This window comes from Salvia miltiorrhiza, chromosome 5 (genome assembly GCF_028751815.1).
Source record: "Salvia miltiorrhiza cultivar Shanhuang (shh) chromosome 5, IMPLAD_Smil_shh, whole genome shotgun sequence".
Taxonomy (NCBI): Eukaryota; Viridiplantae; Streptophyta; class Magnoliopsida; order Lamiales; family Lamiaceae; genus Salvia; species Salvia miltiorrhiza.
This window is the reverse complement of record NC_080391.1, coordinates 26703120-26726069: the sequence shown is the minus strand read 5'-3', so window position 1 is coordinate 26726069 and position 22950 is coordinate 26703120. Positions and strand designations below refer to the sequence as shown.

The 22950-nt window shown below is 38.8% G+C and overlaps 3 protein-coding genes across 5 annotated transcripts; 2 read left to right on the top strand and 1 right to left on the bottom strand.

The window, feature by feature from the left end:
- The first annotated feature begins 8451 nt into the window (after nt 1–8451).
- Nucleotides 8452–13011, top strand: LOC131026193 (uncharacterized). 2 transcript variants are annotated; one of them, XM_057955969.1, is made up of 7 exons: nt 8452–8761; nt 9116–10534; nt 10642–11328; nt 11440–11523; nt 11635–11710; nt 11787–12103; nt 12546–13011. In XM_057955969.1, exons 2-7 carry the CDS (start codon nt 9218–9220, stop codon nt 12756–12758), a joined length of 2694 nt encoding a protein of 897 aa, XP_057811952.1. In that variant the 5' UTR covers nt 8452–8761; nt 9116–9217; the 3' UTR covers nt 12759–13011. The 2 variants fall into 2 exon arrangements, with proteins under 2 accessions (XP_057811952.1, XP_057811951.1); XM_057955968.1 differs by having other exon boundaries at nt 8556–8970.
- A 309-nt stretch (nt 13012–13320) lies between these two features.
- LOC131026194 (pyruvate dehydrogenase (acetyl-transferring) kinase, mitochondrial) lies at nt 13321–16232 on the bottom strand. Of its 2 annotated transcripts, XM_057955971.1 has the most exons (6): nt 15990–16232; nt 14678–14936; nt 14376–14556; nt 14053–14200; nt 13746–13959; nt 13321–13601 (listed from the first exon to the last, which is right to left on the bottom strand). In XM_057955971.1, the coding sequence occupies exons 1-6, from the start codon at nt 16230–16232 to the stop codon at nt 13543–13545; spliced, it is 1104 nt and encodes a 367-aa protein (XP_057811954.1). In that variant the 3' UTR covers nt 13321–13542. The 2 variants fall into 2 exon arrangements, with proteins under 2 accessions (XP_057811954.1, XP_057811953.1); XM_057955970.1 differs by having other exon boundaries at nt 13321–13959.
- Nucleotides 16233–16581: 349 nt separating this feature from the next.
- LOC131026195 (novel plant SNARE 13) lies at nt 16582–22402 on the top strand. Its single transcript, XM_057955972.1, has 10 exons — nt 16582–17350; nt 17997–18089; nt 18392–18485; nt 19026–19063; nt 20231–20328; nt 20661–20740; nt 20817–20873; nt 20957–21049; nt 21454–21528; nt 21992–22402. The coding sequence occupies exons 1-10, from the start codon at nt 17271–17273 to the stop codon at nt 22097–22099; spliced, it is 816 nt and encodes a 271-aa protein (XP_057811955.1). The 5' UTR covers nt 16582–17270; the 3' UTR covers nt 22100–22402.
- Nucleotides 22403–22950: the final 548 nt, after the last annotated feature.

The window sequence follows — 22950 nt, the reverse complement described above, 5'->3', positions numbered from 1 at the left end:
CTCTCCCATCTTTTGTTCTCAAATCTACTCTCATTCCGCATTTTCCAAATAAGCCAAGTAGTACAACACCAAAGAGCCATCAAGAGCTTCTTATTTCTTTTCCGGCCACTCAAACTAGTAAATAGCTGAAAGTGCGAGGACACGTCATATGGCTGCGCCATGCTAACTCCGAGCCATTGAAAGATTGCTTCCCATACCTTTGAGGTCTTTGGACAGTGGATCAACACGTGGTTCGTGGATTCCTGCCGATGAAAACAGGCGTTACATCCCACCTCGACTTCACACAACATCACATTTCTTCTCAAGAGGTTGTCACACGTCGGAATTCTGTTCTTCAAAATTCTCCATGCGGTAAGCTTGACTTTGTTTGGAATAGGGATCTTCCACACCTTCGTACTCGTATCAGTTTCCTCCACTGCCTCCGTAGTCTCGTTTGCTTGATCTTTAATAGCTTCATAAGCGGACTTGGTTGTAAAGCCTCTCCCAGTGTCGCCATTCCATGTCCATCCGTCCTTGTTACCTGCACACAGATTAGTACCAGAAAGAAGGCTAAGCAGCTCCGAAACTCCTTCCCTCTCTCTCTCAAACAGCTCTCTTCTCCACCTTAAATCCCAACACCATCCAGTATCAGTCCATTCCCCAACTTCACAGATTGCAGCTTCTTTATTCTCACTCAACTGGAGAAGTCTAGGAAAAGTAAACTTCAACGGCTTTTGACCAACCCACCACTGAGTCCAGAATTTAAAGGTCTTCCCATCCCCCACCTTTGGCTTCAAATTTTGAACAAACCAAAAATTGCTCGCCCCTCCCGCCGCAGAAACGATCTTCGGCCACCACCCATCTCTAAATCTACCTTTCCCCGCGTTTTTCATACCTGTCTCTCCCCACTCAACCTCACCATAAATGGACCTAACAATTTTTGCCCAAAGCATGTCCCTTCCAGTAAGGTACCGCCACAACCATTTAACGACTAGTGCCTGATTAAACCACTCAATATTTTTAAGCCCCAATCCTCCTTCATCTTTTGAAGCACAAAGCACCTTCCACTTCACCCAAGCAATCGCACTTTTACTAGCACCCCTCCCCACAGAAAATTACCAAGTAAAGCATTTAGAGAACTCACAATTGATTTTGGTAAACAGATAAAAGAGAGCTGATAAATCGGTATGGATTGAAGCACAGCCTTCACCAAGGTCACACGGCCCGCGAGAGAGAACTTCCCATTTTTCCACGAATCGATTTTCTTTCTCACCTTCTCAACCAAGTATTTCCAATCAACAACCTTTTTGCCCTTGCTGCCCACTTTAATACCGAGGTAATTGAAAGGTAAGGAGCCCACATCACAACCCAAAACAGCCGCCATCCTCTCGATCATATCCTCCTCGACCCCAACTCCGAAGAGACAGCATTTTTTGAAATTGACGGCAAGCCCTGATAGTAGCTGGAACACTCTGAGAATCATTTTAACTGCCACTGCATTTCTTTCATCATCCTCCATCAAGAAGACCGTGTCATCGGCGTATTGGAGGTACGGAATTGAAATGTCATCATTTCCTACCTTTACCGGCTTAATCAGCTCCTTCTCAACAGCTCTCGTGATCAAAGAGTGGAGCCCCTCCGCTGCAACAAGAAAGAGAAACGGGGAAAGCGGATCCCCCTGCCGTAATCCTCTTTCTAAACACACCTCACCAGATGGAGATCCATTCACCAAAATATTCGTCGTCGCCGAGGAGATACAACCTCGGATCCATTTCCTCCATAATGGCTCAAAATCCATTCTTTCAAGCATTAAATCCAAGAAATCCCACTCGACGGAGTCATAGGCTTTCGCGAAATCCACCTTGAAGATAATCCTCCCCTTTCTCTTCTTAGAAGCCTCCGCGATTGCTTCATTTAGAACCACCACCCCATCTAGGATGTAACGGCCGCCAATGAAGGCACTCTGATTATTCGAAATAACTGAATCCATGACCTGTTTCATCCTATTCGCCAAAACCTTCGCAATGACTTTGTAGAGGCTACAAATAAGTGAAATAGGCCTAAACTCCTCAAGTGAGCAAGCTCCTTCTTTTTTAGGAATGAGAACGATGAATGAAGAGTTACATCCCCGAGGGATTTTGCCATTGGAGTGAAATTCAATCATCACCTTTAAAAAATCTTTCTTGATAATCTCCCATGACGCTTTCCAGAACTTGAGGTTAAAGCCATCCGGTCCCGGGCTCTTGTCACCGTCACAGCTCCAAATGGCCTCTTTAATTTCTGATTCTGAAAAAGTTTGATCAGCTCCGCATTATTTGCTGCAGAAATTTTCCGAGCAGTGAAATCTCCCGGTATCATAGGTAGGACGCGTGTCGTCTTCTTGAAGTGATTCTCGAAGAACGTTTTGACGTTCTCCTTAATGATCTTTGGATCCTCGATCCAGCAACCCCCAACATCAAGCCCTGCAATTTCATTCTTCTTTCTTCTCCCAACAATTGCTTTGTGATAAAAACTAGTATTCAGATCGCCCTCCTTGACCCATTTGACTTTCGCCTTTTGTTGGAGAAGACTACATTTTTCTTTGGATTTAAGGAAAATCTTTGCTCGTAATTCATTTCTCCTGATTGTCTCACTCTCCTCAAGACCAAAGGTGTCATCAAAAATGTCCAGCTCCTGAAGTTCATCCTTAAGATCTGTCAAGCCGTGCTCAATGTTGCCATAAATCCTCATATTCCACTCTTTCAACGCACTCTTCACCAATTTCAATTTCTCTTTGAACACAAAGCAACTCCATCCTTCAATCTTAGCTTCATCCCAAGATTTCCTTACCAACGCGCCAAAATCTGGGTGGGAGAGCCAAGAATTAAGGAACCTAAAAGGTTTGGGTCCCCAGTTCTTGGTTTTTGTAGTCAGGAAGATCAGACAATGGTCCGACACTGATCTCTGAAGCCCCCTTCCGACTGTGTCCGGCCATTCCTGCATCCATTTCTCGTTGACCATAAATCTGTCTAGTTTGCTCTTGCATCCTCCACCAGGTTGATACCACGTAAACTTTCTTCCCTGTGTTCTGATTTCCAGCAGATTACTTTGCCTAATAAAAACGTCAAAAGACCTTGTATCTGCTTGATTTAAGACAGCACCTTTCCCCACCCTTTCTCCCGAATCACGCACTGCGTTGAAGTCGCCAAGAAAACACAGGCACGAGTCTTTGTTTTGAAGAGCAATGAGCTGTAATGTATCCCACAAAGATTCCTTTTCGGTGGTTCCCATGGGCGCATACACATTAACAAAACAACAATGCAGGCCTCCTTGTAGCCAAATCCCATTAACAATAACAGCCCCCGTCACGTTCCATTTACTAGTTGCCACAAACTTATCCTTGTTCCAGACCGATAGTATTCCACCCGATCTGCCTTCTGACTCCCTCACAGCCCAATCAAAATTACTCATCCCCCACCACTTATCACACATTGAGGAACAGAAAATTTCCATTTTGGTTTCCTGAACAAAACAAAAATCTAAAGCATTTTTCCTAACCAATTCTCCGATATCACTCTGTTTAATGGAACTCCCCAAGCCTCTAATGTTGTAAGATAAAATATTCATTAAGAACCTGTTTCAATATCACCCACGACCTTCGGATCTCCTGCCTTCGCTCTTTGCTCCTTTAATTGCTCGATCATGACCGCGTCTTGGTGATTGCTCGATAAACCCAACTTCTTGGCAAAGAGCCATGTTCTTGTATCTTCATCTCTGTCCGAATTCTCCCAATCCGCCTCAGTAGATCGCGAGCCGTTTCCATTCTTGCCCATCTCTCCCTCTGATTCAATATCAGCAATGAAATTTCCCCAAACTTGATGCTGATTTTCGGTGGCTTTTGATTTATGAGTTTTCTTCCTCGAAACTCCTCCTCGTCTGTTCGCCGTTCCTTTCTTATAAACAACCCCCGCAGTGAGAGAATCTGGTACCCTCGAGGGATCGCACTCCTCCCCCTCAAGTTCCTTTTGAAATTCCTTCTCTTTCTCGTTTCTACTCCCTTCGCTGATCTCTCTACCTCTACTCTCTAGCTCATTTGAAGGTGATTTATCAGTCCCTTTGGAGGAAACCATCTGGACTTGGCTCCCTTTATCTGTGCCAGAGTAATGTGGGAACGGGCCATTTGTTTCCACAACCTTCCTCTCAAGTTCTGAGACGCCGTTTTTTTGAGTAACCGAATCATTTCCTTCACCGTCCTCTGTTTCCGACTCGACGATGGAAGCCTTCGCCGGAGACTGTGAGATATCTAGTAAAGAACATTTTGAGTCAGCATCTTCGTCCAAAGACCACTCCTCCTCCTCCGGGGAAACGAAATTATCGGGCATTTCTTCCACCCGAATTTGGAACGAAGCACCGTCGATTTTACATTTCATGATGTTTCCAATAGAGTTGAACCCAGTAGACATCTGTATAAAAGCCACGTCCAGCCTCTCTTTCGTTCTTGTTTTTTCTTCAATTTTCAGAAGCAAACCGAACCTCGCGCTTGCCGTACTGAAGAAACGGGAATTCCAAACATGTAGCGGGACTCCGGTCCATTTAGTCCAGACAACTCTTTGATAGTTGATATCCACAGATTTCCAAGGCCTCCACCACTGCAACCAGAAGTCTCTCCATTCGTTGAGCTTATTGAGATTTTCCTCAGTCGTCTGCTCGTTGCTGCTTTGGATTAGGACCATGTTGCCACCGAGGGAGTTCAACTTAAAACAACCTGCGCATTCACTATTTATTTCCTCTCGAACTTCCTCCCAGAGAAACTCAGATTTAATGTAACCTGTAAAAGCCCCATTAAGCCAAACCAGGTCTTCTTCCGTCGTCTGGAACTGTAAGGTTTCGTCATCAAGTTCTTTATCATCTTTAGCACCTGTAAGAGCTTCCTTATACGAGACACCTGCGTGTCTGTTATATACCTTCATGGTGCATTGCTGGATCTGTTTCAACTTTTTTTCTTTGACGCTATTCTGCTCATTCCTTCTCTTCTCATCATTCCTTTCGAATTTAGGCTTATAAACTCTAACCTTATAACTGCCAATCCAAAGTTTGTTCAGGTCCTCCAGTAAAGTCTCAGACCTCTCCACCTTTTCAAATCGAACAAAGCCGAACGGTCTTCCCCAAAGATCTCTCTTCCTTGGGCAGTATACATCCACCGTCTTCGCAACCGTCTCGAACTTACGTCTTAGAAAATCAAGGCTGCAATCCTCTGGGATGTTGTTAAAGAAAAAGCTTGTAGTGCCTTCACGTTCATTCGAACTCCAATCTCTCCTTCCATTCAAACTGCTCCGGTTCCAGCTTCTTGCTGGTTTTCTCTCGACATGTTTGGGACCAATCCCTGTTCTTCTCACCTCTCTCCACTCTCTCTCCCTCTCTCTAGGCTCCATTGTAGAGTTAATCACCGTTTTTAGGAAGTAATCAACAACAACGAACAATACATCAATCAAACAAAAACAACTGTAAGGTAATCTCTGTCCTTAACTTTGCTAATTTCAGTTCAAATCTACTCCATTCGTTTCAACATGGCACCTTCAATTCATTTCATTTATTGTACAATACGTTCAACCCCAAGAACAACCCATCTGCTTGAAAACTTTCAAGGTAATTTGCTATCTCAATTGCTCAATTCATTTCGCCTCCATATCAACTGAACATCACCCGAGATAAGGAAGTAGAACTTAGCTTTAAAAGAGGAAGGACTGACTGCCCGTTCGGTTGGGACAAAGCGACGTGACAGCAGCGACGATTGGTCGCGGGTGAGCGGCACGGCGCGGTGGGCGTGGTGCTTCTTGGCGGCGGATCTGTGGGCGAGGGCGGTCCGACAGAGACCTCAGGGCTGCGGATCTGCTGGCTGCTGCTGTGAAGGCTGAAGAAGCGCACTGCTGCTGGACTGATGTAACTGTAGAATACGTCTGCTTCAGACTTGCAACGCTGCTGACGGAGGAGGCGGATCTGTGCGGCCCGGGCGTCTGCGATGAGACCGACGAGGACTGGTCGCGGTTGAGCGGCACTGGCGCGATGGGGCGTGGCCGGCAATGGCTTCTATGCGGTGGATCTGTGGGCGAGAAGGGGCCGGCAGAGACCTCTGGGCAGCGGATCTGATGGCTTCGTGTGCACTGTGCAACTGACGGCGAACGGAGTCTAGCGGAAGCGAGAAGGCTGAGTCGTGGCGGAAGTGGAGCAGGCAGCACCGGAAAGTTACAGCAGCAGGAACTTGCAGCGTCAAACGGAGGTCGGCTGTGGACGGCGTCGCCGATGGGCCATCGGCTGAGGTCTGAAATGTTTCACTGGATAATCGGCTGTGGACGCATTAACTAAAATTGATATAATAGACGTCTTTACATTAGAGGGTGATAATTTTTTTAACTTATATAAGAGAGATCTCACTAATACTATAATTGTTTAAATAAAGGTGACTTTTTATAGTTGTATGTAAGTTAAATCAATGACCAATATCAATTAACAATATATTTTTATCAACTATCATTATTAGTTAGTTAAAATGTCCATCAAAATATTCATCTGTTTTTATTTTAGGTTTCTATTAAGAAAGAAAAATTTCTAAAACTTTATTTATGTATATTAGTAAAAAAGATTTTCTAGAATTTTTAATATTTGATGCATAATATACAACTCTGAATTTTTTCAAAAGACTTCATTCGTCCCAGTTATATAGGCTGATTGAATTCTACACAATGATTAAGAAAATTATTGTAAAAGAAAATTATACAAGTATATTTCTAATATGTCCATGTTTATTATTAATTGTATATAAGTAAATATTCTTAAGTTTATTACATGCCACTACAGAAATAGCATTCAATTAAAATATTAAAATTAATTTGTTGTCATGAGTTATGCCATTGTAACATTAATTATTAATTGTTGATCCAAAATTATCAATACATAAATATGATATGCCATTTAAAATTTAAAAATATAATTATTTTTAAAAATATTAAAGTGATTTTTGACAGGAAAATATAATTTACTATTTTTCAAAGTGGTTGTGCTTCTATATTAAGAGGGCTAGAATAAAAATACCTTTTAGCATATAAAATAGGAACCATTTTCAACCCTTAGATCATCAAGATCTACGGTTGATTCATCGCCTTGTTGGATGATTTCATGGTCCTGGGTTTGAATCCAATAGGTAGCAAAATAATTAATTTTCACAATTCATACAGTTACACATGGAATTCATACGTGTTCTACATAGATTAATTCATGCGTTTTAACTAATTTATAATTTATATGTTAAGATGTGTTTATACCGTAGCCCTATCCTATATATACATATATAGGAAAATACGAAAATATTTCATGTGTATTGCACAGGGTGCAATGATAGTTCATTTGTAGTAGAAGTGATTGGAGGGAGGGGGTTTGGAACCCATGACCATCCAATAGAATGATGAATTCTCTATAGATCTTTACCATCTAAATACAAAAAATGGTTCATAGTTTATATCTTAAAGTGACTTTTAATTTATTTTAGTTAATCTTTGGTTCATAGTTTATATCTATATAACTATCATATAGTATAATACTATTTTAGAGATACAAAATTAACTAATATTTTAATTAAAATAATAGAAAAATTATAACAAAAAAAATACCAATATGATTTGGAGTAGACGAAATGAAGACAAACTAAAAAATAAAAAATAAAAATTATTTCTAAAATTAGTAAGTTAATTTTAGTAGAAAAAATATAAATTATTGTTTATGAGAATAGTTTTCTTTTACGTACAATAAGAATATTAGTAGAAAAATTGACAAAAAAATAAGAAGATTAGCTTTGACATAAAGATAAAGAGATTAGTAGAAAAGTTATTATTGCTTGAGAAAGAAAACTATTCTTTTAGCATCTATAGATCAAATATAATTGGTATAAATATTTTAAAAAAAAGTTTAGAATCTTAAATAATGGAATAATTGAAATTATGTGAGAAATTATCATATTTCATGGTATAATGTAATTCATTATTCTTACATTATATATAATGGACAATGAATATATTTGGAGGAATCATTAATTACTATACTATAATATTTGTGGGTGTGAACTAATTACCATAAACAAAATATATACATAAATCATAAATTTACATATGTTATGTATTAATTATAAACTATCTATATTAATATATTATATGTAATAAATCACAAAAAATAAGTACATTGATATGTACATACATATGTTATGTATTACATTATATGCATGTGTATATATATAACCGACTATTAATATGTGAATGGAGTATCATATTTAATGCTTTATTAATCAAGTTCAAAAAAATGCTTTAATTAATTACTAATTACCAAATTTAAGATAGAATTAAATAGTGATTGGTATAGAAATTACATTCTAGTTTTAGGCGGAAAAAAAATTGTGAAGGTGGATGAGCTTTTATATATATATAGATATAGATAGATAGATTGGTTATTAGAGTTTGGGATATACGAAAGGAAAAAAGAAAAATTCTAATCAGCTGAAAGGGCATAAAAGAAAATACCATTAAATATATATAAACACTTTTTGAAAAAGAAAAGAAAAAAAGGAGTGGGGGCAGCGCCGTGTCCACTCAGAGAGTCACGATTCCCAAATCCGAAACCCTAGAGATAGAGAAGCCAATTCCGCGTCCACTCAGAGACTCACGATTCCCTCACCCTCGACTCGTTGCTTACTTCCGATCCTTGTCAATTTTTCATTTTCTGTTTCTTCAACATTTCCTCACCATCTTCCTTCGTTCAGGTATGCACAATTCAAGTTAAAACCCAATGGTTACCTCTTTTTTAGCTGATGCCACAACTTTTACTCTCCAGTTCTGTACATGTGTTGTGATCATAATGCTATTAACTTTTATAGTTACCCTCAACTGTAGCTCCTTTTGCTCTTCTTCTTCCCGCAGTAGCTGAATATAATGGTGGATGGGTGTATTTGGATGTTTTGCATTCGAATATGTACGTATATAATAATATAAGCTCTCTATTGAGTACATACAATTCCTATTTATCCAATGATGCATTGTATATAAAAAAGATTCTTCTTTTAGTCTAGACTTAGATTTCTTGGCCGCGGATGCTGACTGCTCTTTCGCCTATTCAGATTGATCGTTGCATGTTAGGAACATGGAAGTAATGTTAGGCTTGTGATTCTTCTGCGGTAGCTCGTGAGAAGGGCAGGACTGCATAGACGAATGGTCTGAAGATGGCATCGCATCGCACTTCCGGTTACATCGACCCGGGTTGGGATCACGGTGTTGCTCAAGATGACAAAAAGAAAAAGGTTAGATGCAATTACTGTGGCAAAGTTGTTAGCGGCGGAATCTACAGACTGAAGCAACACCTTGCCCGGCTTTCTGGTGAAGTAACTTACTGTGATAAAGCTCCAGAAGAGGTGCGTCTCAAAATGAGGGAGAATTTAGAGGGGTGTCGTATTGGTAAGAAATCCAGGTACAATGAGTACGAGGAACAATCCTATTTGAACTTCAATGCTGCTGATGATTTGGAGGAGGAGGAGCACTTTGGATATCGGAAAAAAGGTAAGCAATTGTCAATCGACAAGGATTTAGCGGTAAATATGACTCCACTTCGTTCGTTAGGATATGTTGATCCTGGTTGGGAGCATGGTGTACCTCAGGATGACAGGAAGAAGAAGGTGAAATGTAATTACTGTGAGAAGATTGTTAGTGGAGGTATCAACCGGTTTAAGCAACATCTAGCTAGGATACCCGGTGAAGTTGCTCCTTGTAAGAATGCACCAGAGGATGTTTATCTTAAAATAAAAGAAAACATGAGATGGCACCGTACAGGTAGGAGGCACAGGCGACCTGACACTAAGGAGATATCGACATTTTACATGGACTCAGAAAATGAAGATGAAGATCAGGAAGAGGAAGCTGTGTACCCAATGGGTAATGATAAACTTATAATTGGTGATAGAAGATTTGATAGAGATTTCAAGAGGACTTCCAAAGGGTTGTCTGCCTGTAATGGATCCGATCTGACACCGAAAAGGCCAAGGTATGATGCTAATGTTGTGAAGACACCAAAAACTCAACCGCCAGTAGGTGGAAAGCTAGTGAAAACGGGTTCATCCAAGAGGTCCCGGAGAGAAGTCATTTCCGCAATATGCAAGTTTTTCTACCATGCTGGAGTGCCTTCTCAAGCAGCCAACTCCTCTTATTTTCATAAAATGCTAGAGTTGGTAGGCCAGTACGGCTCAGATTTGATAGGACCTTCTAGCAATTTGTTATCAGGGAGATTTCTACAAGATGAAATACTGACAATCAAAAGCTACCTTGAGGAGTATAAATCTTCTTGGGCAGTGACAGGGTGTTCCATTTTAGCAGATAGTTGGAGAAACTCTCAAGGCAGGACATTGATCAACATTTTGGTATCCTGCCCTCGTGGAGTATATTTTGTTTGTTCAGTTGATGCCACAGGTCTAGTTGACGATGCAACCTATTTGTATAAATTGCTTGACAAAGTGGTAGAAGAGATGGGGGAGGAAAATGTGGTGCAGGTAACCAATCTCCTACTGTTTCGCATGGTTGTATATCATAGTACTTCTGCACATATATGGTATGGTTTTCTTGTATACCAACTGACTGACAGCAACTCTGAATGTAGGTAATCACTCAGAGTACACCCAGTTATCAAGCTGCAGGAAAGATGATTGAAGAGAGGAGGAGAAATTTATTTTGGACACCTTGTGCTACCTATTGTATTGATCAAATGCTTGAAGATTTTATGAAACTAAACCGGGTCCGGGATTGTATAGAGAAAGGGCAAATAATTACAAAATTCATTTACAATAGGATTTGGTTGTTAAATTTAATGAAAAAAGAGTTTACTGGAGGTGAGGAACTTCTGAGGCTGTCTGCCACTCGGTCTGCTTCAAGTTTCACTACATTGCAAAGTCTTCTCGACCACAGGGTTGATCTAAGAAAAATGTTTCAGTCAAACAAATGGCTTTCATCTAGATATTCTAAATTAGATGAAGGTAAAGAGGTCAAGAATATTGTGATGGATTCCTCATTTTGGAGGAAGGTACAGTATGTCAGAAAATCAGTGGACCCCATACTTGAAGTCCTTCAAAAGATCAATAGTGATGAGAGCCTCTCGATGCCATTTATCTACAATGATATGTACAGGGCGAAGCTTGCTATAAAAATAAATCACAGTGATGATGCACGTAAATATGAACCTTTTTGGAGTGTTATTGACAATCACTGGAATTTGTTGTTTCACCATCCTCTCTATCTGGCTGCTTACTTCCTGAATCCTTCATACCGGTATCGACCAGATTTTATCCTGGTAGGAGACTGTTGTCCTTTCTGGAAAAGTTTGTCCAAAGCAATCAAAAGTTTATTTTGTTTTAAGTTTCTAGTTTTTGCTAGTGTTATAATATCAGTGTGCATCTTTTAGCATCCTGATGTCGTACGTGGTCTGAATGCTTGCATTGTGAAACTGGAACCGGACAGCACTAGAAGAATTTCAGCATCGATGCAGGTGAAGGTTTTCTCATTATATCTATTATTCCCGTTTCCGAATCAAGTGATTTCCTATTGTGTATTTGCATATTTTCCCCAAACATTTGTAATTTCATATGGTATATCTCAGATTTCGGACTTTGCCTCTGCAAAAGCTGATTTTGGAACTGACTTGGCAATTAGTACCAGATCAGAGCTTGATCCAGGTTATACCATCAAAATACTCAAACCAAACTACTACAATCTGTAAATTTACACTGAGAGCGATCTCCTTTTCTCTAGCTGCCTGGTGGCAACAACATGGGATTAATTGTTTAGAGTTGCAACGAATTGCTGTACGCATACTGAGTCAAAGTTGCTCATCTTTTGGGTGTGAGCATAATTGGAGTGTACATGACCAGATGCACAGACATAGACAAAACCGGTTATCACAGAAGAGATTGAATGAAGCAATCTATGTTCACTACAATTTGAGACTAAGGGAACGCCAGATGAGGAAAAGGTCCAGTAACTCAATGTCCCTCGACAGTGTTCTGCAAGAAGATTTATTGTATGACTGGATCGTGGAGACAGAGAAACAAACATCGCAAGAAGATGAGGTACTATTTGAGCACATACTAAGGACTTCTTTGATGGTTTTCTTATTAGTAGTCTATAGTGCCTATGAGTGTGAGTTGGGTAAGAAATTCAAAATGCATGTTTATAGTGTCGACTTTGCATGTGATTTCTTAATCCATATTGTTAGGATTAGGATCATGCTTGTTCTAGTTTTCAAATAACAAACTGTAATGATAAACAATGCCTCATCCTTTCCTTGATTTTCTTTTTTCTTATGCAAGAAAGCAAGAAATCTTCCATTTAGGATTTGTCCATTTTATTATTAGAAAGGCTGATAAAATCACAATTCGTGTGATGTGCTATGCCGAATGTCAGTTACATCATGATTCCTTGTCTCCTCGGATCACATCTTACTGTATTTCTTCTTCAAGTTGGTGCTTGTCAGTGGAGTGTCAACATTCTTACTGTACTAAAACATTGCAGGAAATCCTTTATAGTGAAATGGAACATGGGGATGGATATGAAAATCTGCACGAGTTTGATGATGGACATGGGGATTCCAGAAAAGGATCAATGGAAATGGTGCTAGCAGATGTGGTAGAGCCTCTGGATGTTGAAGACAGTGCCCAGAATGATGCAGCTTCAGGCGATGATCAAGATCTCGACTTCATTGATGATGATGATATGACTGAGTAGTCACGACAGATACAGGTACTATACGATCCAACCGGGTGTAAAATTTACTAGGGCACTGTATTTTGTTGTCCCAACGTACATATTATATTGTTTTGCCCAGTTTTGTAAATTCATAAAAGTAACCTTTGAGAAGTGTAGCCTAATTGTTACAGCTCTGCTAGTCTTGCAACGGTTATGTTTTGAAGTTAAAATGCTTCGGCGTCGTGAAGTGTAAAAGAATCAATAATTTAAATGAGAGTACATTTCAAATACACTTTAGAAAGTAATGATTGAATTGGAATTTGTATCCTTTTTAACCAAGGAAACCTCAGCAACTCCTTTTCTGATTAGTTAATAGAATTCCATCAACATATCCGAAATGCTACTTAGTCAAATCTCTCTCTCTCTGGGGAATATGCAGAGGATAGAAAACAAGTGGGATGAAAACAACAATGTCATTTTTTGCAGTGGCCCTGCGCTCCAGTTTTGCTCGCAGAATTGTTTCTACTATTCATTTGCACACTTACTTATTTCACCTGGTGAAGCATCTATTAATCAACCACTTGTTATATACTCACACACATACATATATCTCCATTGTATTGAGAGGAGCCAACCAAAGATTTGGCCATGAATTAGCTTTTGTCCGAAAGCATAGAGGCTACAGTTTCTTCAAACCCCTCAACCCTATTTATTGCACTAAAAATAACAACAAAGACCGCAGACAAGAGAATCCACAGTTGGAAGAATAGTCAACTTGTGTCTCTACATATCATTCTCAAGAATGGTTTTAAGCCACATCGGCTCAAGGAAGAGGTTCTTGAGAGTCCCCCAACCGCGACAGATGGAGGTAAGCATCAGTCCCTGTAAAGCCGGAGCACGAAATTTCAGATCAAATCCAATCCAATACCAGAGATAGAGAGAGAGAGAGAGAGTCAGTTTATCATCTCTGTTGTGCATTACAGTCGTACAAATTGACATTGGGACGCATAAGTGGAGAAAGCGTACCATATCCTTCCATGGAGATAATTTGCAGATCCCCTCCAAAGTACCTGGCGTACAAACGGCTTATAGGAAGCCCATAACCATAACCTGCCATAGTTGTTGCTGTTTCAGGATCAACATCTGACTGATCATCAAGGGGATTCTTTGCAGTACTATAAAGATATGTGAAAATCTTTGAAAGACCGCTTCTGGCTATTCCACCTCCTTCATCCGATACCTATAGGCATAAGATAATCAAACAGAATAAAAGCATACTGAATGGTGTATATATCTCAATCCCATAACAGGAAGGTATTGAGACTGAGCCTGCCTTAATTGTTACGTCCTCCAATCCATCAGCAACTATTATCCTTACTGGAGGTGCAATCTTGTCTGAGTTCATATATTGTTCTTGAACAGCACGCAGTGAATTCTTTACCAACTCAAACACCATTAGATGCAAGTGCGTCGGGACATAACTGCCATAGAAACAGATTTCCAAACAGTAAATAAAGGGCGGAAATCCAAGACTGCACATCTAAAAGTTCCGGCAAAGCATCACACAAGAATTAAAAACAGATGATGAATGGATTTGAAACATCATGCAACTATAAGGTTTTAATCAAACTGAAAGTGGAAAAGTAAAATACTCACGGAAATGTGAACTTAGGGTCTCCATAGATGTTAATATCTGGGGCACTGCCATATTCTCGCAAGCAAATGGCACGGGCATCCTCACTAGCACTTCTTGCAACCTCAACCGGGGACATTTTTGTATGTATATATCCAACACAATCAGGAGGTGGATCCGGATCATGCAAGGCAACATGCTGCCCTGAGTTGCCCACAATTTTGAATGGAATAAGAAAATGGTTTAGCTCAGTTTTCTTCCAATGCCAAAAATCAGTAATGCACCAATAAAAATCAAGCAAGTCGACAGAGGAAGTGGGGCTAACCAATAAGCATGCGGATCCCAATTCTAGACATATAAAACCGATCCAGAAATTGATGAATTTCATCCAGATCCTCATAAACAATTTTAGGATTTAGATCCTTTTTCAACTGTTGCACTCCCAAAGCCATCATAGGGACCACATTGTTGTGTCTGACTTTAACCATCTTAATCATTTGTGTGAAATCCAACTCATCGCCGTTATCCTTGATTTCTGGAAAGGATCTAACATCACGGAAAGACTCCAAATACCAATCTCTTACCTAGAATAGGAAGAAGTTGGGATAAATAAACATTCATGTATCATTATGCAACTTTTTAAGAAGTGTTACTAGGAAATATAAGTCATGTAAACGAACTAGGCCGTTTCTAACCTTCTAATATATCACGAATATTACAATCTCATATAAAACAACTCGAACAGAGACTCAGATTTATAGGACGCATGGACAGAGTCACCTGTGTCCATAGCTAGAAAGGGCATGCGTAACTTTACAATCAGATACCTCAGTGAACTACTGAGAGTAAATCCCAGTGAATACAAAAACGCAATTATTCACTACAGACACCAGGACTAAAAACTAGAACATATCGCGCTCTAAATACACTTTTTAGTAATATAATAAATAGTAATCGCTTTCTGGAATAGCATAAATTAATTACTTTGGGATTAACTAAGGCAGGCCTGAGGGTTTCGTAGAAGATTAAATGTTGTAGAAGTCTATGGATTACAGTCAACTTAATGTCATTAATATAACAACCAAGATGACTATCCCAAATGCAGTGAGCACCACGCCAGGTCAAAACTGTCAAACAGAGATTAGTCCTGGTATCTATTTTGTCTTGCAAAAAGAAGGGAATATATATTAGTAATGGAAGCAGAGGCAGTGAGTTGACGTGATGCAGGTGATAAAGTATCCATCTCAAGAATCTCACTGATACCTTCAGATCTAATATTGTCGTCTAAGTTTTGGCAAACGCAGATTCCTCTAATAGCAATTAAAAAAAGACAGGGTCAGTAGTCTCTTTTCCTTTTTCATTAGAAAAAACAATTTTTTAGTCAAAGCCGCTGTAGATTGAGGATAATTAAGTAAGCCCAGAGGCTTTTATATAGTAGTACTCCTCCCCCCTCCCTTTTAAGCTCACTATTGCTTCAGATGCAAACCAAACACAACAAAGCAATAATCTCTGTCTTCCAACAGTTTTATGCAGGACGAGAGTATCAAATCAATCAATATTATTATAAAATAAAATATAAAGGAAGCAGAAGAATGTTGGAAGATTCTGATTGGGAAAAAGGAATTTAGGGAAAGTACCTTCAAAACGGCGGGTTTAAGGGAGAGGCCGTAGGGGAGAGACTCGAGCTCGACGGCGCGGCGGGCGATGCGAATAGGGAGCTCCTTGTGGAGGAATTGAGCAGAGATGAGGAGATTACGGGGCGTGGGGCGGGACCCGAATTCCGTCATGTAACGGAGGCTGACGCCAGTCTGTTTCATGGCAGCCCATCTTCGAGCCTCGTCGATTAGATCTTTGGACGCTTTCTTGAACGTCGCCGCCATCAAAACCACCCACTCACTCACTCCTCTTTCTTCTTCCTCTTCCTCTGTTTTATCGTCCACTTCTCCTCTTCCAATTTTTCATTTCTCTATAAATAATAATAACAACCGCTTTTTATCCTTTTTTTGTCTTTTTCTCAAACTTATGGAGTATGTAACATTTACATTTACATGCTTGTTTCGGTAGTTGAGACATTGTAGATTGAAATAGTCGTGTAGCATTAGCTATTATGTCCTCAAATCAAGTAAATATTTTACGCATGATTTAAACAATATCCTCTTTGTGGAAATAAAAGGATATGAAATAGAGAGAGAGTTTTACTCTTTGGATGAAAGTAGGTACCCACTAAACAAATTTTCATTTACTTATTCATATGCTACTACATCATTCGAAGTTGGGTTTACTTGATTTTTGTTAATTTAATGGCTCCATTCTATTATTAATATGCAATTATAATTTATCATTACGAGCATAATAGGAGATGTAGTCGTAAGCATGAGTCCATGCAACAATCTAGTTGTAAAAAACTGAAAAAGAAAAAGAAAAAAAGGGTTGTTGGATGAATAATATAACCTAGATTCTAGTTAATTATTGTTGAGTGGAATGCTGGAGTTGGAGAAGAGAAGAGAATGAAAAATATAATAGTAGTAGTAAGTAGGTTTGGTAGGCTGGAGAGGGTGACAGGCAGGCAGGCAGCATTGTTCTAATCTTCTCTTTCCCTTCCAATTTATCATTCATAATTGTCTTCGACTTTCTCTTTCCTTTCTCACTGCAACTTTCACCTGAGCCCTAGACCATCTTAATTTCCCCCCTTTCTACTTCAATTCAATCCTCTCTCTTTCCCAATTTTGAATTATATTCTCTTTTTTCGCTACTCTAATCCAAACCCTCTTACTCACGCCCCTTTTCGTACTGATGGTCTGAATTCTGTGGTAAAGCCTTCAGCTTTCTCTGTTTAGGGGAAATTCCTACCCGCCGCCCCAGCTCATTAACTTCTTTCATTTCATCAACGGACTACGGAAACGGGAACTAGGGCACAAATGGCTAACCCGGAGTTACGGATGAACCCTCAAATGGAGCAGATCCATGGCGAAATTCGCGACATCATGCGTGCACTCGCGTAACCTCTCTCTCTCTCTCTCTCGTATTTGCAATGTCTTAGCGTTTCAGTAGAGTATTGATGGGTATATGTGTTTTGATAGATGCCTCATCTATCGTATCCACCTAGATTGCTGCCTATAAACCCCAATTTCATTTTTATCACTACAAGAACAACGTTTCTTTCCCTTTTCTTTTCTTTTATTTTCTTTTCTTTTTTGATGTCTTCTGTAACGTCTTCTTAGGAGTTAGAGCCATTTGAAGTTCCTATATTCTTTCGTATCTCATTTTACTGGGACTGGGCTTAAAGATGGACTAACAGACTATATGCAGTTGTCTTATAAAGACTTTTATCTTCTTTTATGGTTCCAGACTGTAAGGTTTTGATGCAATAGCGTGGTTTCTTCTCATTGCATGATATGGGGTGTCATCTTGTCAATTTGCTGGCTCTTTTTGCCCTTCTGCAATCTAATATACTTCTTAAAGCTTTTACCGTTTGTTTATGTTTCCTAACATGCAAGTAACAGATGAATTGCTGTCATGTATGAGATTGGAGACTTTATCTCCCACTGCTCCATCCTCTTTGGGGATTTCTTTTGTTGCTACTATCAGTGATATGATATTATCTTATTTAAGATACTCATAGCTACTTCTTAATTCCTAACCAGAAATGGCTTCCAAAAGCTGGATAAGATCAAAGACTCAACTAGACAAAGTAAACAGCTGGAGGAGCTTACAGGGAAGATGAGAGAGTGCAAAAGGTAAGTGCACATTCTGTGCTGTCAATCCTCTTTAGAACTCTCATTGATGTGGAGTGAGTTATAAACTTGAAATATATTAATAAACATTCATGGGGAGGGAGTTGCATGCATTAACTATTATAATCTGTAATTAAATCTTAGAGGTGGCTTTTCCAGGATGGTGACTGTAACTTCTAAGATTAATGATTAAAGTGTAATATCATTTTTTGACTTTTGGGTTAAGTGGCTTTAATTTATATCCCGAATTCCTAGATACGCTTCTCTTGAACCTCCTCCACTTGTTCACTTCATGGTGATTCCAGATTGGTTAAAGAATTTGATCGCGAAATTAAAGATGAGGAAAGCAGAAATCCTCCAGAGGTGACCAAGCAGCTTAATGATGAGAAGCAATCCATGGTAACTACAGTGCTTTTGAGTTGACCTTCACGTCCTTCTTGTTTTAACATATCTTGTTTTCTTGAATCATTCATGTTTTATTTCGTCCATATCGTCGTGGTTCACTAAGATTGTCTAGAATACATTACTAGAGGATGTGAATGATAAAGATTGACTATAGGAGCTTTTTCTTGAGTTTTATTCACTATTTCCTGACGTACTGGAGCTTTTCATGGAAACAGTTCCATGTTTTAATATATTCGGTATTGAATCTAGTGTTAAAGAGGATATGTATTGACTGGATGGGTGCTACACTGCCAGTGGGTAATTTAATAATCATCGGGTAGGATGGTATCATATTAGTAGCTTCCTATAGTTATCTTTTAAGTTCTAGATGCAGCTGCAGTTCATCATATTTACGGTGTGCTTCTGTTGGAGTTTTTGAACACGTAGAAGTTGATGCCCAATGCAATACCTGCACGGACTGACATTTTTTGATTAAATATTTGGTGTTAGTTTTAATTAATGATTTATGTATTCTTTTATTGATTTTGCTTGCAGATCAAAGAGTTGAATTCATATGTAGCCTTGAGGAAGACGTAAGTACTCTATCTCAGTTCAATATTTTGAATCTATATGTAGCCTTGCTCTGAATAAGAGGATCGTAAAACATGAATTGGCATCTTGTCCTACAGTGTGTGAACTGATGCTTTAACCATGGTCACATCTACGTCATTATTTCCTTTTACTTTGTTGTATGACCTTATAGGGACCTGCTGGTTACTATGCTTAAAAATGGTTTCAGATGCTAATCATCACAGTATTAGTTCTCCATTACATGCTTCACAGTAGGTCTACAGCTTTATAGGAAGCCGGTTCATGTGCTTAATGATCTATGATAATGGTTTTAGACATGTTTCATGATAGGTCCACAACTCTTGCTTGTGTGTTAATTGGAAGCTGGTTCGTGTGAGTAATGATCTGTGATATGGTTTCAGATACTTGTTGTCATAATTTCGGCCTACCACATGCTTGTGTTGTTTATCTGTTAAAATGTAAAAATGACTCAGGTAATGTTAACTTGCTGGAGAGAAGCTGCACTTTTATAGGATTATTTGCAAATGCAGATCTGAGTTTCTTGTTTGCATCCTCTTATGCCTCGTTAATGATCTCTTGCATATATCATGTGAAAAAAAATCCCCCTTGTTCCAGAACTAACATCATTATAGTTCATAGCTTTCTATTTTACTGTCTTACGACTTAAATTGCATCAACTAGGAATCTTCTTTGGCTTGGCCATTGATCTGTTCTTATCCAATCTTGGGGGATTCATTGGCAAGCAGGGCAAGTTTTTACGGGGAGTGACTGCCTTATGTTGGTCTCTTTGGCTTGAAAGAATTTAAAGAATCTTTAAAGATAGAGAGGAATGTTTAGAGGCGTGGAATAGTTTTTATGGAATTGCTAAAGTAGAAAAGCTTTTGTTGTATCAGATTTAGCTAGGCTGTATTTCGACAGACTCTCAACCTTACTAAGGGATTACTCATAACTTTGCAAAACTCCATTTCTGTAAAGAATACTCCCACCGTCCATGAAAACAGCAAAAAGACCACAATTTTCGTGGACGGAGTGAGTATAATTTTCTTCTTCTAGTCTAAAAAAGGGATGGAGTGATGTGATACTACATAGCTATTTTATTTATATCTTCCAGTAAATAATGTATGTTCTTTGTTTTAATTTTTGCTGCTCTATCTTTTTTGTCGATGCAGCTACATGAGCACATATGGGAACAAGAGAGTTGAACTTTTTGATATGGGAATTGGTGCCAGTGATCCCACAGCTGAAGAAAATGTAGTAGTTGCATCAGGTTTTATTACAGACTCAGCCTTTTCTTTTTTGGTGAAAACATGTGCTGATACATAGGAGAGAAAGCGAGAAGACAGTGTTCCCTGTCATACTTATAAGGGAATAGCTAGATGTTGTATCTGTTTATAATTTTTAGCTTCTATTTATTGCCGCCTAGTAAGATGTGAATTAACAGCTCCATCATTAGGACTTGATTGTGATGGACATTCCATGCTGTTGGATTATAATGAGCAGTATAATTTTTTGCTCAATTAGCTTTGAATCTTCTATTCAATAGTTCTTGTATTGATCTTTATGGCTGAATGTTCTTCTCATCTTCATTTATTAATGTAGAAATGTCAAATCAGCAGCTTATTGATGCTGGAATGAAGTCAATGGATGAAACGGACCAAGCCATTGAGCGCTCCAAACAGGTGGAACAAAATTTACTTCCATTCTTGAATGCTAGATTGGTTTTTATTGGAATTCGAAATTCCTTGTTATTGTTAGGTTGTTCACAAAACTATTGAAGTGGGAACGCAAACTGCTACTACTTTGAAAGGCCAAGTGAGTGAACCAATGTGAATACTATTGTTATCAGCCTCAACTGCTTCACTTTATATCGCTGACGTGTTTTTCAATGCATACAGACTGAACAAATGGGTCGTGTAGTCAATGAACTGGATACAATCCAATTCTCCATCAAAAAAGCTTCACAACTTGTAAAAGAGATTGGCAGACAGGTAGACTCGTCAAAAATTCTAACCTGAACTGTGTCTATTGAATATTATTCCCTCCGTCCACAAAAAAATTGCCACATTGTGGACGACACGAGTTTTAATAAAATGTGAGTGAAGTTGTTAGTGGAGTGAGGGTCCCACTTTAAATGTGAGTGGAGTTGTGTGGACCCGATTATTATAAATGGAAGTGACAAACTTTTCGTAGACGGACCGAAAAGGAAATTGTGGCAAATTTTTCGTAGATGGAGGAAGTATGATATTTTGCAAGTTAGTACTCTCTGGCTACCCATGAGACGGTGGTACTAGTTTGTGCAAAATTTTCATTTTCACATCTGAATGGATTAAAACTTTTAGGACTAGATTGACTATCTCTTTCTTTAACAAGACTAGAGTTTTTTTTTCTTCAGGTGGCTACTGACAAATGCATCATGCTGTTCCTTTTTCTGATTGTATGTGGGGTTATTTCCATAATCGTTGTGAAGGTATTTCCTGTACCTCTGTTCTGTCCTTCACAATTCTCTTTTTTGCTGATTTTAATCCATCTTTCCATTTGAGTAAAACTGCATAAGAAGAGGGATTTGATTGTGTCACTATCCATGAAGTAAGAAACATAAAACAGTGCCTTTTCTTTGTACCCTTGTTCTTGAATGGTTAGGTAACTTTTGCTCGGTCATATATTGGGAAAGAAGATCTTGATCCGTATGGCTTGTGTGTGCCTGAACTAATGCATCAATCTCAGTCTGGATCGCTTTGATCCATATGGCTCGTGTGTGTCTGAACTAATGCATCAATCTCAGTCTGGATTGCCTTGTTCACATGCGCGCGCACACACATTCTCTGTTCTTTTTGGTTATTTATATCCGACATCTTATGTTTGAAGTGTTGTGTTGTTCATGACAAGCATGGCAACTGACTGACAATTTGGAGCTGTGTGTATATTATCAGATTGTGAATCCCAACAACAAAAGCATAAGGGATATTCCCGGACTGGCTCCACCTGCTCCTACAACAAGAAGATTGTTGCATGTAAAGCCGGCAGAATTTTTTGAGTAGAAAATCGACATCTCAGAGCAGTACAGATTATTGAGATCCTGGTGTATTTTCTTTATGAGGTGGGTGCTTGAGTTGTGCATATGAGTGAGTGACTTGTTTGTGTAAATTGTGGTGGTGGTTTGCCTTGGCATTTCACTTGTACTTGTTCCCTTGTGTTGATTGGTGTGAATGGCATTGCCATTATTCTTGGTGTAAACATTTTGGGAGAGAAAAGTTGCCTGTGTTAGCCATCCCATAATCCTAAACTAACAATTTAATTAATTTCGGTTTTATGAAATCATCGTCACACTTCATTGAGCATCATATTATGAATATGAACGGCTTCAGATTTGACAGCTTGTGATCCTGTGCAAGCCGACATTTAATCAGCAGTATTTTCTTGGCAAAGTAGGTGAATTTCATCACTTCAATTTTATTTTTTTTGAGAATTTTCTCTTTTATAATTTAATAATTCATTTACATATATATCGAGTATCGTTGTCCTAACACCCAACTAGCCTTTACTAACAAAAGATGCTTGCCATAGGATATATGTATCGTACTAAGTTATTAAGTGGTATTCATTATTATCTATCGTCTTACTAAATGATGCTCGCCACAAACTATAATTTAAATTGAATATATGGGGTTTGTTGAGCATGTACGTTAGTTACATAACTTACATGCAATGGGGGGAAATTATTAGAAAATTAAATTTAATGTTTTGCAAAGTGACCCCAATTGGATCCTAGAAATAAATTAATTTAAAGGTTAATTTTTCTAATTTATTAGAAAATTGTGTGTTATTGTAGGAGGTTGTCACAACATGCATAAGGACCAAGCTTCCTTGTTTATTTAGAGCATGTTTGATA

Bases quoted from the DNA above. Each gene is read 5' to 3' on its own strand.
- LOC131026193 (XM_057955969.1), top strand. From the start codon at position 9,218: ATGGCATCGCATCGCACTTCCGGTTACATCGACCCGGGTTGGGATCAC. The intron at 10,535-10,641 runs GTAACCAATCTC...CTCTGAATGTAG, and splicing joins GGGAGGAAAATGTGGTGCAG to GTAATCACTCAGAGTACACC. The intron at 12,104-12,545 runs GTACTATTTGAG...AAAACATTGCAG, and splicing joins AAACATCGCAAGAAGATGAG to GAAATCCTTTATAGTGAAAT.
- LOC131026194 (XM_057955970.1), bottom strand. From the start codon at position 16,232: ATGGCGGCGACGTTCAAGAAAGCGTCCAAAGATCTAATCGACGAGGCT. The intron at 14,937-15,989 runs GTACTTTCCCTA...TTCCTATTCTAG, and splicing joins TTAAACCCGCCGTTTTGAAG to GTAAGAGATTGGTATTTGGA. The intron at 14,557-14,677 runs GTTAGCCCCACT...TGGGCAACTCAG, and splicing joins TGGGATCCGCATGCTTATTG to GGCAGCATGTTGCCTTGCAT.
- LOC131026195 (XM_057955972.1), top strand. From the start codon at position 17,271: ATGGCTAACCCGGAGTTACGGATGAACCCTCAAATGGAGCAGATCCAT. The intron at 17,351-17,996 runs GTAACCTCTCTC...ATTCCTAACCAG, and splicing joins GACATCATGCGTGCACTCGC to AAATGGCTTCCAAAAGCTGG. The intron at 20,329-20,660 runs GTTTTATTACAG...TTATTAATGTAG, and splicing joins AAATGTAGTAGTTGCATCAG to AAATGTCAAATCAGCAGCTT.